A 16,406-nucleotide genomic window follows, 5' to 3' on the forward strand; every position below is an offset into this window, starting at 1 on the left:
TGAAAACAGGAAAAGTAAATATAGTTATTAAGCTGCTTTTCTGTAGCGTCCCTGCAAATAGGATTTTTAAATTTTCACTTAGATAACATGAATACTTTGAATATGTATATCGACACTAGCAACTCACATGTAGAAAGCATTGTAATCGATTTGTGTTAAATTCAATGACGGAGAGGAGAATTTTTTAGGAAGTGGAACCTGTTCGGATTTAGCTCATTGAAGGGATTTCGAGCAGGCCCTGTTCCAGTGTCTGGAAACTTTTTGCTCGACTGTCACCCTCTGTTAACCCGGTGTCTTTTCCAGCCCCAGCTCATGTCTCATTGCCTCCTCGGTGCCTTCACGGCGCATGTCCCCAGAGCTCACGTGCCTCTCTGGCCTCTTCGGACGCTCAGAGAATCTGCTGCACTCTGCGTCTGTATCACCTGGCTTCTTACGCTTTCCATAGCTCGGTAGTTTTTAAGATTTTAACTATCTCTAAATTTCCAGCAGGGCAGGCCCTTTGATTTATGTATTTCTTTGATTTTTCTATGTTTTACAAATATTGATTAGTTGATAATGCAGTCTAGGGGGTCTTGTTTTAACTTCTTACCTATTTACGTGTGGTTATAAATATAAGGCTAAGAAATATATACACGTATATATACATATATATTTACAAACAATGAAGAAAATTTGAGCTCTGTTATCGAGTCACTCACAGACAGTGTTTAGACCGCAAGAGCAGAAAAAAAATATTCCTTGTTCCTCATGTTATCAAGGAACCAGTCTGAGTGAAGAAAAACTACAAGGAGCAGAAATCTGTTCGTGGAAAGGAAAAAGGAAATGGGGAACTGGATATCCATCTCGCCAAGTGAAGCAGTGAAAGAAAATACTGCATTGTGAATTTCTTTCCATTATTTTCTCAAATACGACCTAGCAACTCAGATTAGGAGAACAATGACCGAGATGCTGGAAATACATCCAGGCCATCTGATAAATTGGTAGGAAATGTTGGCAGTAACAAAATTAATGAAAAGAGGAAAGACTTCCTTAGAGTTTCAAATACTGTTCTTTTTGTTTTAAATCGAAAGTGGTCTTCTGAAGAGCGACTGTTTCTCATATTTGTAATAATCATGTTACCTTAATGTTTCTTCTGTTTTCAAAGAGTTGCTCTATGTGGAAAATTGTCTATTGATTTTCTGTGTCAATAACTTGATGAAAGTAAAGAACAAAACATTTTGGTCGACGGAGCAACTGAACACTTTCCGTTGACTAATCAGTGTCATGCTGATCGTACACTCCTTGGTAGAGGCCGGAACTTCATGGTGCAAGGAAATAAAGGGTCTGGGTTTAACCTTTATCCTTTCTTTTGTTCTCGTCACCTTACTCTCCCAATTTTCCACCTTGGAACATTATTGAGAAACTGCTGTAAGTATGTTGAGACCGTCCATCTCCTTCTGCTGACACTCAAGTGACAGTCAGTGTCACACAGCGTGTGCCGTTGATGCTGTCATGCTACAGGCACAGGGTACTGCACCAGCCCTCAAAGGGGCGGGGCGACTCTGGCTTATCACTTAACCCTCAGTTGTTCACGTAATCAGAGCTGTTCTGCCTTTTTCCCCGAGCTGTTGTGAGGCTCAGAGGGAGTCACTCCATATTACAAAGTACTGTGAAGTATAAACATAGCTGCGAATACAGATAGTTGCACATCACAACAGGAATTTGATAGATTATAGGATTGCTCAATCAACTTGACCTATAGAATTTAAAAAGAAATTAGCATTATGAAGGACTTCCTTGTTTTTTTAAATTTGAAATCCTGAATTTTCCTTTTTGAAATCTCCCTTGGTTCTTTAAAAAAAAAATTCTCTGTATGAATTAGTGCTCCCGCACTACTTTTTTCATTCGTACATTTCCGCACTTGCTACATTGAAGTGTACTCACATATTTACCATGTGAGCTCCATCAGCCCATCAGGACTTTCAGAGCAGGGCTCCTGTTTGTTTGTCCTGTCACCAGTGTCACCCACATACATGACACACCCAATACGTGTTTGTCAAAAGATTTTAGAAGGAATTTTACAGTGAGGTTTCTTTGTGTGGTTCATCATAGTATGTACCAGGCAGAAGGGACGTATATATTTGTTTGGTCTATGAAAGATAATATCCAGGCGTGCAACAATAAAGAATTCTGGGTATTCTGTGCATCAGATTAGGCACTCTTGAGCACGGCCTCTCCTGCCCATGGTCCAGAGGAAAGGAGGAGAGAGTTAGCAGTGATATAACCATTGACAGAAAGGAGATCTTGCAAAACAGAAGCAGGTGACTCCATGTAGAACTGTTTTCAGATACCTCAGCCTCTTTCTTCACCACCAAAGATTTCCAGCATCATCTTCTCTGGACCTCATGTCTTCTCGTCTGTAGCAAGGGGATGGAACCAAACGATCTTTAGTGCCTCTCCTCGCTCGGTGATTCTAATTGGAGACTGATGGTTGTTTTGTTATTTTTGGCGTTTTTTAAAAAATAAAAACTAGATAAAATTCATTAGAGGAAGAGGAGATGGTGTTTGCATTCTGTGAAATGTTACACACCTTCAATCTCCCCATATATTTATTATGCAAATATTATCAAAGCAACATTAAAGCAAATTGGAGGAAAGTCCAAACATTCAAGGGGGTAGGACTTCCATCAGGCTTTACAGAATGAGAGGTGCATGGGCAAATGAAAGGCAGTGGGGATGGCCACGGGGGGTAGTGTGCAGGAGCACCGTAGCTTCGTGCCAGCGAAAGGGTGTTGACGAATTGGGAAGGTTGGATTAATAGAAGAGAGGGCCCGGAATGCCTTGGCGAGTTGTCATTTCATCCTAGGAGCAGCGGAGGACCATGTTCAGGCAGGAAGAGAGGACAAAGTTGTACCTGCTGAATGTCATCAAAGGCTTGGCAGGGGATGAAACCAACAGGAGCAAAGAGGAAGAGAAGGGGAAATTGCTCGAGACGACTGGCACGGGGCTCTGCTAAGAGGAGAGAAAGACTGAGATGCAAGCCAGTGCGGAAGGGAGGAGCGCGGGCTCTGCCAAACAGCCCCATCGTTCAATGCAAAAGAGCTGGAAGGGTTACTTCTCGCGAGAGGGATGTGGCAGCCCCTCCAGTGTTCGCCTCTCCTGAGCATTTCTCATCGCTGATAAAAGATTTATCTCAGCTGTCCCTGTGCTTAGCAGAAATGCTTATTAATGAGCTGCAGGAGAGATTGCCTATCTTTGTTCAACACAGGTGGATATCTGAGTCTCCAGAAAGCTCCATGACGGCTAAGCGGGCCTCTTTTTAATGGCATTTCTTGGTCTCTACTCTCGAAGAACAGGCATATATCCAGGGCTCTTTTTAAAAAATATTATTGAAGCCATGTTCCTGCTCGTACATACTTTGCATTGTTCTGTAATTGCTTTTTTTCTAGCCGTTGTTGTATTTCTTCCTACTGCCCGAGTTTTGAATTTGACTCAATGCAGTCATTTCAGGATAATGCCATGCAGGAATAGCAGCTTGGCTTGATGACACTGCCAGCAATTGACATGTCAGTGTAAGTGCCTGGCGTGTCCTTTGTTGTTTTGCATTCCTTTGCGAAGTATGCCTTTGTTCAGTCTTGAGAGGGTAGGCTTCACCGGTTTTCCATACAGTCCCGACGTAATTTTCCACAGCGAATGACTGCTCGGCTTTGTGTGGAACGGACGTGTTTGCCCTGTCCCAGTTCCTCCAATGGCCTCTCCACTCCTTGTGCGTCCTGCAAGGTGACTAATCTGCGGTGAAGGATGGAGGCACGTTTTCATATGATTTCTAAAAAAGTACAGTACATGGGTTACGGTGGATAAATTGTACTTTCTTCCCAATTTGTCTCCTTTGTTTCTTACATCCTACAGTCTGTTTTTGCATCTTGTTGAGCTCATTATAGAAGGTCTGGCTAATGAATTATTATCCTTTGAAGTCATAAAATCCTCTCGTAGCAGTGTTCCTTTGAAGCTAGAAAAGGTCTTGTATAAACTACTGTTACAGATTCTTAGAATTTTCTACCGTAGTTGCATATTACAGTTTTGACTGCAGCCTGTATCTTCATTAGATCCAATAGAAAACTCTTTATCTACCCTGAGAATTTACGATGATTCATCTGTGCATGTGATACTCAGATGACAGTTAATACTGTTGTTTAAATATATGCGTGTTTCCTGGGGAAAGTCATTAGTACCTCTAAGGCCTCTCCCCACTTGTCCGTTTTAAAGGTTGATATTTTTTGAAAGAAAATGATCTTTGTGGATGCAAATGTTTACTATAGACATGCTATATCCTGCAAAAGATATTGCCAACTTAACGCACACGGGTATCTGGGCTCCTTCTCTTCACCTGGCTTCGGTCCTGGTTTTCCAGTGAATGCCGTGGCCCTGCCCGTTCCCATTTGGAGCAGTGATTTGTACAATGAAAACGTTAGGGCAGGTAGGAGGGTGGCAGCGGCCCCGAAGATAACCGTGGTGGTCAACGCCAGCTCAGGAGCATAGTGCAGCCATGGGGAAGGAAGTGACAGGGACACTTTCCTGACCTTTTAATGTCCTCATATCTTTGCTTCTGCAAGTTCTTAAAAATCCTGTGGGGTAGGCAGTGAAGGTCACTTGTTCTCTTTTTGTCTAGTGTTAAACTTTTTATTTCAAATGAATTTGGACTTAGAGAAAAGCTGCAGACACACATACAATATATATTTGAGAAAACAGAATCATAGGATGACTCGGTGACTCATTTAGAGTCTAGCCACAAAGTAGGTGATTGGTAGATAGTTACTGATCCGTGAGAGTAAAAAGGGACTGAAACTGGGGTCTCCTCACTCTTTGTCTTGTGACATTTTTGACACTTATTTGCATTTTGCAAGGCTAAAAACCCATTCTTTGATGTATGCATGCATCACAGCAAATTGTAAGTTGTTATTTGGTTGTTAGAAATCCATCGTTTTGCATAGTATTTTGTAGTAATAAATAACCACGTAGGGTGTAGTGAAAAGACATTTGCAAACACAATGCATTAAAGTATTTTACACTACTGGTTACTGCTCATTTACCTATGCCATTTTTATCTTCACAGAAATTGGCCCAGTGACAATTACCACAGATCCCAAGAAATTTCAGTATGAATTAAGAGAACTGTATGTTCAGGTGAGTGCTTGCTTTCCATTTTATTTCTTTTTGGGGGGGAAAGGAAAGCCATTCACTTTCAGCAGGGTCCTGATTTTTATATCTGAAAGAAGTGATGCTTCAGTTCCGATACCACTTCTCGTTCTCACCGAGTCCTCAATGAATTGCTCAGTGGGCGGGGCGGGGCACAGAATGGGCTTGAAGTATCGCCATTCATTCATGCGTTCTCAGTGGCTCCTTCCACGTGACAATGGCAGAACGGAGCGGTTGTGACAGAATGTTGGGCCCACAGAGTCTACGATACTGATTACATGACCCTTGACTGAAGAGCTTTCCTGGCCCCTGCTCTTGATGAGTCCCTTCACTGAGAATCCTAAGGAACAGTTAATTCTTCCCACACAACAGTAACGATGATTTTGATATTCTGTGCCCTGTGTGTAAAATGTTGGACTATAAGTATTGTGTAATTTGGTTATTAGACAATAATAACATTGGTTTAAATGTTATTCCAAAAAATAGAGTTGGAGCTGGTTGATATCCACCTTCTCGGTGTGGTTTTGAAATCGTTATCCCCGAATCCATTCCTTTAAAAAAAACAAAATTGCTTCCCTTGAGGCTGCATCAGCCTCATACTGTCCTCCCTGGGCGGTCCCTGTTGCAGTCATTGGTGGAACGTTTAACCTCTCCCCATCATTCATCTAAGATCTTGGTTCCTGGGTCATTGGCTACCTCTTCCTCCCAAGGCTGCTGTTCTTCTGGGGGACTTCAAAATCAATGGCGATGACCTGTCAGAACCTTCTCAGTGCCTTACCCTGCTAGTCGCCTTCAGCGACCTTTTCTTTTCTCCGTCTCCATCTTCTGTCCCCACACACACCCTCTGGACCTCCTCATCGCCCCAATCCAGTCTGTCCCTCAAATCCCTCATTCCAGCGTCTTCTTCTCCAACAACCACCGCCAGTCCACCACGCCTCTTGGTGCATTTCCTTGCACTGCAACATCATCCTCTTCACCCTCAGCGAGCGCTCTGGTCCATTGACCCCTCTCCCGTCTCCCAGGCCTTCAAATCTCTCCTTTTTTCACTTTCCCTCCATCCACTTCAGAGGTCAGTTGCTTCAGAAATACTCCCTTTTCTTTCTTGGCCATTGCTTTTTGGTTCAAAAGGCAAAACCTCATTCTTGAGTGATCCCAAAGATGCACATTATCCCTATCTATCCCCTGGTGGGCAGGTGCTATTGAAGTCTTACAAGGTGGCAGGTCGAATCCACTGTAAATACATAGCCACCTGTCTCCACTGAAGTCAGTACTCTCACGATCCGACTGTGTTTCTTTGGTCAGTGAAATCCATCATTCCTCCCATAGACAATTGCAAATACTATCTACTCTTCTTTCTTGAACATCTACTCATGCCATCACCCCTTTACTGGTGGCTGTTTCAGCAAATGACCTATTGTGACTCACTTACTCTTGCACACAGGGACGTGAAAATGGAAGCCCTCTGCTCTTCACAGCTGGCGTGCCATCCATCCGTACCCAGTGCCTGTTTTATTCTTATTCTCTACTTGATCTTAACCCCTTGGCTTCCTCGGGATCTTCACACTATCAAACTGTTTCTTTCAACTGCTTGATCATTCCCATTTACTTTTAAATACATTCCAGTATCTCCAAAAACAAACAAACAAACAAACAAACAAATCCCAAGAAACCAAAGCATAAAAAGCAAAATAAAGAAACAACAGCAAATCTCTTTTTTTTTTCTCAATTTCTCTCACCAATAACAACTTTTCTCTTTCTCAGGCCCCTCAGTGCCTGGGAAGTGGTCTGCATTCACTGCCATCCTTCCCTCGCACCCCTCGGCCCCATTCACCGTTCAGTCTGTTTCCGCCGAGTTCCCACACGCCCACCTCACTGAGGCTGTCCGGCTGGTGATGCCCGGGCTCTGTTTTGCTCTCTGCACTGGGAACATCTCAGTCACCAGCACGTGGGGCGGGCGTCCGTAGTCTCTGACAATACTGTCCTCTGCCCTCCTTCTTGAGACATTCTCCTCCCTTAACTTCTCTCTCGTGTTTCTTCCTGCGTCTCATCTTCCTAGACAGCTTGGTCCCCTCCATTTGGCCCTGAAATGTTGGGGTGCTTGAAGGTTTTGGAACCGGCCCCATTTTCCCTCTCATTCTATGTCCTTTCTTTAGGCAAAATCGTCCACACTTGCAGACATATGTTCCCAGCCTAGGCCTCTGCTCTGAGAAACAGACCCTGAGTGTCATTGTCTTCGAAGGCACGGGGACCCTCGAAGGGAAACACAAATGTTCCCTTTCTGCTGCCCCGTGCTCGGCCCCCAGTCCTTGCTCTTTGTCTTTGGTTATTTTTGTGGAAGACAGCTGTAGTATTCTGGTTCTGCTACCAAAAATCTGAGTCATTTTAAACACATCCGTCCCTTTCCTGATCAAGTCTTGGTTTTTAACTTTCTAAATATTTTTATACCCATGGTCTTCTCTCCATTTCCGTTGTTGGTACAGCCTTAGTCCCAGTTCCTATGCCTTTAGCATAAATTAATGCCAAAAGCTTCTAAGTGATTTTCCTTCATTTATTCTTGCTTTTATGTTTAAGCTCTTCTCTCCTCTGTGTGTGTGTGAGGGCGGGCTCTACCCGCAGGGCCCCCCCTGACTGCCATGGATGAGGATAAGTCTACCAAAGACATGCTCTGCTTGGGGAGGAAAGGTAGCCGATCTCTCAAAGGAGAAGGGCCAGGAGCCTGTTCCTCAATGGGCTTTTAGTGGGTTCATTTGCACAGGAACACAAATAAAGCTCATTAATCATTGTCTCGCAGTAAGGATCAAACAATAGATAACAAAGAACTCTGAGGGCCTATTTTGAGTCAGGGTCACATAGCTAAAGAGCTGTAAAACTTTGAGGAACAAACTTACTTCTTGCTTGGACCCTTATCATTTTATTGACGGCATTCTAAACAAAGCACGTTTCACAGGATTTTACATATTCTTTCTTAGGCCTGATCGCCCCAGGGAACCTGCCCTTTCTAGCACAGGGCTGCACCACCCTCTGTCATTGTTTCAGGCTTAGGTGGAGCAAGGAAAGTAAGGCAGCCAAGAGATTAGGAGACTTCTCGCAAACAGAATGAGGACTCAGGCTATGTCAAAGGCGAGGGGCAAGGGTCCATCACCCCCTTTTGCTGTAGCCCCCAAAGTCCTTCCCTGGGAGCCTCCCACATGATTGTGCCTGTCTTAGATCGTTCCCCCCTTTGGGGAATCTTACCCATCATTGGCTAACTAACCAAGCATTGGGGGCCAGTTATGGATGAAGTAAAAGGGGCAGAGGTGGCGCTCCTGCCAGGGAGGTAAGCTTTTGTCTCCTTAGTGGCTTATGGTCCAAGGTCGCTCCCTCAGCCTTAGCCTTGGCGAGGGTTACAGCTTCTGAAACCAGGCAGGGCGGTTCCCAACACCTCTGCAGACAATTTTTTCTCAAAATACATCTCTGAACATTTTCCCTGACACCCTGTTTATTCATATTGCACTCTCACTGCATCACATTCTTCCCAAGGTCCTCAGTGACCCGAGACCTCACTGCCCCTCAGCCCTGTCTCGTGCCACATACTCCCTTGGGTGTGGGGCCCTGCACTCTGCGTTGGGGCGTGCATGGAGCCTCCGTGTCTGTGCTCCCATCTGTCTCCCCTTAGAGCCTCTGCACATGCTGTTCTCGCGTAGGAGGTTCCTGTCCTTCATCTGTCCTCGGCCCATGCCCCTCGTCTTGAGTACCGCTTCCTCAGAGAACCTGCCCTGTCCACCAGGCTTGGCCGTGTCTCCTTGCCTCCCTTCATCACAACGTAGTTGGGATCTCACACTGAAGGACCGTGTCTGATGTAGCGTGTAACTGAGTACTCTAGTAAAATGCCTGGCACATAGAGCATGCTCACTTTTTGATCACTGAAAGGATGAATGAGTGAATATACCATGATGTACAAATTAAGAGAGTCCAGATCTGACCTTGAAGTTTAATAGTTTGCTTTCACTGTTGGGTGAGTGACTTAAGGGCTTTCTATGGTGTCAGCATTATTAGGGCATATGGTGAAAAACCCTAAGCTTGGCATTCCAAATACATATTCAGTCATAACCCTTGTACTGCTCAGGTCTCTATTTTTAAGTCATACACTGAATTGAATCGTATTTCATACGTTCTTAAATAGATTTTATGTAGTCACCCCTTGGCTATTTTTCTCTCTTATTAATAAGTTGATCTGACAATTATCTTCACTAATATATTTCCACTTTCCTTCTTTTATACTATGTTATTCTTTTTCAGTCATTATCTTGATACTTAATTACAATGTACTTTTCTGTCTCTCAATATAACAAATTATTTATTTGCCACTTTGGAGGTCCAGATTCTCTGGAAAGAAATCTTTACATAAAAGTTTCTGTCTTAGACATGGATTGTGGGAATTGGAAATTGTATTCCCTGGTTGTGTACATTTTTTTAAAAGATTTTATTTATTTTATTTTTAGACAGAAGGGAAGGGAGGGAGACAGAGAGGGAGAGAAATATCAGTGTGTGGTTGCCTATCACACACCCTCCACTAGGGACCTGACCCAAAATCTAAGCATGTGCCCTGACGGGGAATTGAATTGCCAACCCTTTCGTTTGCAGGCAAACTCAGTCTACTGAGCCACAGCAGGCAAGGCTAATTGTGTCCATTTTTATGTCTCCTATCCTTATCATGGGCTCTCAAGACGTTAGCTTTGTATCTCTTACTGAGCATCTGATCCACCTGTGGGATGCGTCAGTGTCTGCAGCAGAAGGGACTAAAGTAGCTGCTGAAGAAATGAATGCCACAGGAAGGTGGTTTTACCTCATGGTACAACAGATGCTTTAAAAACCTAGTCATCAATTTTTATTACAGAGAGATGCAGAGGGGCCAAGTATGGAGATTTCTAGCTGAGAGGAAATGAGGAAGGGATTTACTGTATTCTTTTTTTTTCTCACTCTGCAAGAATACAGCCAAGGTTACATTCTTAGACATCTGGCCAGAATGGAAATGCCTATATTCTCAATGAAACTGGGCACTGATATGGCCTGATTTCCTGCGTCTCCCTTTCGTTTGTTCTGAAGGATTTTCAGAGTGAAAATCCTTACCCTCCTTACCCTCCTTGCCCTCCTGGCTCCGTCTGCGCCTGAGTGAAGGGTGGTGATTCCTGACTCACACCCCATTGATGCCCCACCCACCACCCCGTACACCCTCCCCCACCTTCTGAAATTGAACCTGATACACTCTACAGGGTCGTATAATAACTCAGTTCAAGAAAATAATCTTTCTTCCTCTTTCCCCTGGAATGAAAGCTGGTGTCCAGTCCTCTGGAGGTTTCCCTTGGACTGGCTGCATCTTATGGATTCATTTTGCATTGTCTCGGGAGCCAAGAGAATGCTTAATTAGAACAACCAGCCAGGGGGGAGAAACAGTATTTACTTTTCCCCCTCATTCCGCACTGGGCGGTGTTACAGGCATCGAGTAAAAACCACGCGAGTGTTTTTACTTTCAAAGTTTCTAGTGAGTTATCGGTTTTCAAATCAGTGGCAAAAATGTCATTTAGTGGGGGTTAAATATGAAAAGACTCTAAGGTTCATCATTTAATGCCTAACCTAAAGAATATCTTTTGTTTTTTCTTTGATGTTTGCATAGAGAATGTTTTCTTTTTTCATACATCGGTCTGAGGAACTAACTTTTACACATTTCATAGAATTTTAGTACACGATACAATGTTTTGTTATATATGTAATTTCCAGATCATATTCCGTTGCCCTTCTGTCATTTTTAGTGACTCCCCCTGAATCACAGATATGGAGAGCAAAAAGGACTGCTGTCCTATTAAAACCAAGTTGTTGTTTTTTTTTTTAAAAAAGGAGCCTTTAAAAATACTCCTTTCATATTTGTAATAGTTTTGAAAATGAGGAAAGTAAATTCAGTTTGGTGTAAATTTAAATAATTGCTCATTAATATTTCAGTAGACTCGGCTGTTGTTTTTACAGAGATATGGAATCAAGGAGGAGCAGTTTAGAGTTTTCCAAGAAACACTCAGCAAAAAAAAAAACCCTCACTAAATTTACATCATTGAATTTATAACATTAACTTCATTTGGCTTTCCTTCTTTCTTCTGGAATACAGATAAGTAACTTGAAAAGCAACTGAGCTTTCTCTCTGGGGACCAGAGGGGAAGAAAAATGACAGTAAATGGTATTCAGATCACTCAGAGCTTTGGGAATCAGTCTCCTTGTAACTGTGCGGCGCGAGGTCCTGCCTCGGGCCAGGGCCGTGTTCTTTGTAGGGAGCCATAGAGCTTGCTGAGAAAATGCTGTTGGCAGTGCTGTGCTTTCAGGCCTTCTGTTCACATGTTTTCAAGAACAAAAGCATACTCGTCGAACATTTGAAGTATAAAAAAGGGTATTTCTACAACAATGGAATTATAGCTCTTTTAGGTAGGTAATTGATTCTCAAAGCTTAAAAGCCTTCCATGTAATTTGGTTTTTCTTCGTGAAGTATTTTAATAAAACTCACCCCGCAAAGACAGGAATAAGAGTAAATATATGTAGAATAGCATCGTCACGTGGCAACGAGGTCTGAGGAAGGTAAGGGCGAGGTCCAGCCGTGGTCTCCCTTTAGCCGAAGCGGAAGGCGAGGCGGACGCGCCGCAGCGGGCTGAGGTTCGGGGGAGTGGGCGCTGTGCCGTCACAACACGTGGTGTTAGAGTTAACTCCCACGGGGGAACACGGAAAACCACGGCCAGGTAGATAAAGGCTGTCAAAAAAAGAAGAGGACAAGGTAATGCCGATTTTAGAAAAACAGTCCCTGTGTCAGTTTGGTCTACACTTTATTTAGTTTCTAGCATTCTAACTTACGCACTACGTGAAAGTGTGCTTTGTATGTCTAGATTTTTGGAGAAGTCTTCTACATGGATTTTTTTTTAAAGAAATTGAGCTGTGGCCTGCACCCTAGGCATGTGCCTTGACTGGGAATCGAACCTGCGATGTTTTGGTTTGTAGCCCGCACTCAATCCACTGAGCTACTTGAACAATGATTTAAGAAAAAAAGAAATTGAGCTGATGTGTCACCTGCCCAAAATAAGAAAACAAAAAGAAAAAGAATGACTAGCAAAATAAAAGGATAGAAAGTGTACATCAGTAGAGATACATATACAATAGAGAGCAATAAAAGGTATAATTTTCACTTTTGGTATTGGACGTGATTCAAATTAAGAAAGCAGTGTGTATTTCCATTGGAATTTTAAAAGTATGCATTTGACTTGACAAATGCACGTATATGTGTTTGTATACACTCTTACTGGAGGAAATGCATGCACTTAATTTAGGGAGTAAATGAGCTACAAAGTCCAATACATGTAACTCACTATACATGTAAAAGCTTCAAGAACATCAGAACCAGTGTCTGTCCCAAAGGGAGGGCTTGGTACCTGTCAGCGATCGTTACTGCCATTTTCACTCCTGCCTCCAGTACTCCACAGTGCTTTAAGGGGATATAACTGCCAAATAATTATACCATAAGTGAGCAACACTCATGGAACATGTGCTTGTGGAAGATTTTGCAAGTATAAGTTGTTCTCTCAATTTGCACCCCCACAAATATCAATGTTACTTTTTTACAAATGTGGATTCTCAAGGTTTGGGCTGTTAGGTGACATTCCTGACTCAGGTCCCCCAACTGGCAAGTAGCAAGGCTGGTTTTTAAAACTGAAGGTATTTAATGCCATGACATTGCCCTTTAATCACTCTGCTACTTTCCCTCTAACTACTGGCTTAAGTAGCCTTATTAATCTCCTCCAATTACAATTTGTTTATATAACATCCTCCCGTATTTTGCTTTGAAGTAGGAGAGTAGAGAGCCGAAGACAGATGCAGATCAAGGGCTGGTCTCATTCTCAATGAAATGGACTTACTCCTTAAAGATTATGACTTCCGCTTTTACCTCCTATCAACCTCGAATTACTGAGCAGCAAAATGCAAAGTTAATGTTAAATAAAAATTTCTCCCTTTGCTCAGCACATGTTCTCGCTACTGAGGGCGGTGGTGAGCTTATTTGAGTGTGAGCTCAGAGACCCTTGGAGGGACACAGGAACAAGGTGCGTTTTGAGAGATCGAAAGGTTGTGTTTATGCTGGAGTTGTATATGCAGGTGGTGTTTGGATTATTTTCATGGTTAGAATTAAAATTGTAGTTTGCTGCTGGAGGAATGGATTCTCTGAGGACCAGACAGCCTTGTGTTTTCAGGGAACAAAGGACGGGGATGGAGATAGCGAATGGAGGGCACGAAGAGGGAATTCTTGGCTCTTTTCTGGCCATTCATCCTGGTGCCCCGTCTAGAAGCAACCAGCTGGTTGAGTTCCTAGTGATCTCTTGTGTGTACTTCCAAGGACAAGGAGCATACATGGGTGTTATGACTGCTGGATTGCCTTTTCAAAGCAGAACATACAGACAGAATGGGGTGGGTGTGGATTCTGATGGGAAATTTCTTGATTTTCTTTTCAAAGTGTGCATGTGTGGGAATGTTCTCCCAGGTAAATAACACGAGTCATTGCAGAGTAAGTATTGCAGTTACATGTGACAAAATAAAGTTTAAGAAGAGGAACCCATGAGTTTACCCCACACGTACTACCTAACCAACTGACGATTGCGCTATTGCCCACAATACGTACTATATCTGATCTTGTCAGGTTTTGGGTGATGGTAAGGATAGAGGTCAGAATGTTTTCCTTGGGAGAACATCCCTTCATCCACAGCAGGACCCCTAGAGAAAACGATAAACCTCATTTCAACCAAATGGGTATAAATAAGTGGAAGATTTTTTTTCTCAGTTCAAATTGATCAGGAGCTGTCCACAAGAAGCTATCTCTTTTACCCTTAGGCTTTGAGAAAGCCTCAAGGAGAACTGTGGAGCCCTGGCATTGGTATTAACTTGGAGCATTACTTATCCAGTGACCCCATCCCATGTATGAATTCCTTCCAGAAGCCTGTTGGTACCCCAGGCATGGATCGACACCGGTTAGAGATTTGGTAACACCAGCCTTCCACTGATGACACCCGCAGGCCTCCCGCAGGTGAGGTCTGGGTGCTCAGAGCCGATAGGGACTTCCTTCTGAGGCGTATCCCGTTGCCGAACACTGGTGCAGTCCCCAGCTCACTCCCTCAGGTCTCCTCATATAAACTGTAAACCAGGGGTCCATCCTCCTATATTCGTGTTGACTTTTAAAAATCTTCATTTATCTGATATATATATGTGTGTGTGTGTGTGTGTGTGTGTATAGACACACACTCACACTCACATCTCCTCCTTTGTGATGATCTAGATCTTCGTTCACCACTCTTGTTTAGTGACTGCTACCTGTAAAAAAAAACCCATGACATTTATCTATCTCAGAACTTCCTATAATAATATTCATAAATTATAATGATTGGTTAGTAAAAAAAAATGCATTGTACTGATAGTTTTTGTCAAGACCTGAAATAACATAAGCGGTATTAATATATTTGTATTAAATAAAAAGAGTCACATTACAATCTCCTTCAACTACCCAGTAACAAGTGTGCCTGAAATCATGTAAGATCCATGGGTGAGCATTGGAGCGGGGAGGAGGAGAGAGACTTCAGTGGGCAGGTTCAGCAGGACTTAGAAAAGTCAAAGGTCATAGCAGAGGGAAATGGGGAGAAGGAAAGCCAATCAGAGGTAGTATGAGCTGGACAGATGCCTGGTCCCTGAATAAGCGAATGCTGATTGGCTACAAGGGCCCGCCGAGACCCTGCCCCTGTCCTCTCCGTGGCCCATTCTCCCTGAGCCAACAGGGGAGGCATCTTTAGGAGAGACCAAGAATCCGTCCCAACTGGGGACCAGGGCAGTGTCTTAATTTGAGGGGAAAAGAGAAGGTCACGATAAGAAGGTACAGAATCCTTGCAGGAGAGAGGAAAGAATTCTCTGAGAAGTAGAGAAGGGGAGAATTACGGAGGGGGAGACTAAGAATACCAAGATACCCTTTTTGCTTGCAATGAACCCTGCATGTTCACACACACCTCCTGATTATTAGACACTGTACGTGGTGTTTTTGTTAGACTTGGTTGCCTCTGTGCCGTTTTCCTCTTCAAAGGACCACGGCTCATTATAATTCATGTGAATTATAAAGCTTTTGTAATGTCTCAAAGTATATTTTGGTTTATTTATCAAGAGAGTAAGTGCCTGGAACATAGTGTATCTGTGATTATTTGAATTGAAGTGAACTGAATCTCCCCTTAGGACCCAACATGGAAAAAGTTCCAACAGACTGAGAGATCAGTTGTTGAAGAGTTACACTCTCACCACTGTCAGGTGGTGACCTGAAAACCTGGATATGGTTGTGATTGTTGACCTTTAATACTCCTGGAATTGAGGTCAGCAGTTGTTCGATTTGGATGGCACCTTCTTCAAACTAGTCAAGGGCAGCATGGTGGACTGCCTGAGATGCAATACCTTGTTTCGTTTTGATGATGGAGGTTTGAAGTTTTGGGCTCTGACGGCCTCTCAGTGCATCCCTGCCTTGTTCTCCACGAGTGATGAAGCCCAGCACACGTCACCGTCTGTAGAATTCCACAGTTGTTTGGATTTATTTTATACTTGCTTGGACCCAACTTGACGTTAGAGTCGATGTAATTTAATGCTTTCCACATGTCTTCTTGGTCATAGCATCGCACAGCTGTACTTTAAGAACACGGGCTCTTGTCCAGCTTGCAATGGAGTGTCATTCCTAAATTTCACAGGTAAATTATGCAAATGAGACACTTCAAGCAATGGGTGTTCCATGGGAAAGGATACAGTCTGACTTTGAAAGCAGGCTGTACACCGTAGGTTGCACTCATGTTGGAATAAGAGTACATATTATCATGGTAATAAGAATTGTTTCAGACTGTGGCATGAGTCTACCAAAAGAGATCCCTTTTTCGATTTCTTCGAGTTAGGCATACCTGGAAAGCACCTGCCGTGAACCCAGTTCAGTGAGAACCGATGGTGAGCGGAGAAGAACCGAAGCAGGTTAAGAAGCGGAGGAGTAAAGAGGCACAGGCCAGGGCTGGCTCTCAGGTGAGCCTCCCTGGTCCTCTGATTCCCGGTCTGACGAGCATTTTCCCGCTAGGTTTTGGACAGGGACCTCATTTTTCTCGAACTCTCCTCTCAGACTTCACAGGTTCCGTGTATTCCTTGCCTCTCCGCCACTGTCTTATAGTTAG

General features: G+C 43.4%; 1 protein-coding gene across 1 annotated transcript in view; it reads left to right on the forward strand.

The window, feature by feature from the left end:
* HMCN1 (hemicentin 1) overlaps nt 1-16,406 on the forward strand; it is a 397,440-nt gene that overhangs the window by 89,623 nt on the left and 291,411 nt on the right. The window contains exon 2 of the mRNA XM_045838584.1: nt 5,093-5,163. Coding sequence (XP_045694540.1) covers nt 5,093-5,163 — 71 coding nt within the window. The remainder of the gene's footprint in view (nt 1-5,092; nt 5,164-16,406) is intronic.

Source organism: Phyllostomus hastatus, unplaced genomic scaffold (assembly GCF_019186645.2).
Source record: "Phyllostomus hastatus isolate PE091 unplaced genomic scaffold, TTU_PhHast_1.1 phas_contig_283, whole genome shotgun sequence".
NCBI classification, from domain to species: Eukaryota; Metazoa; Chordata; class Mammalia; order Chiroptera; family Phyllostomidae; genus Phyllostomus; species Phyllostomus hastatus.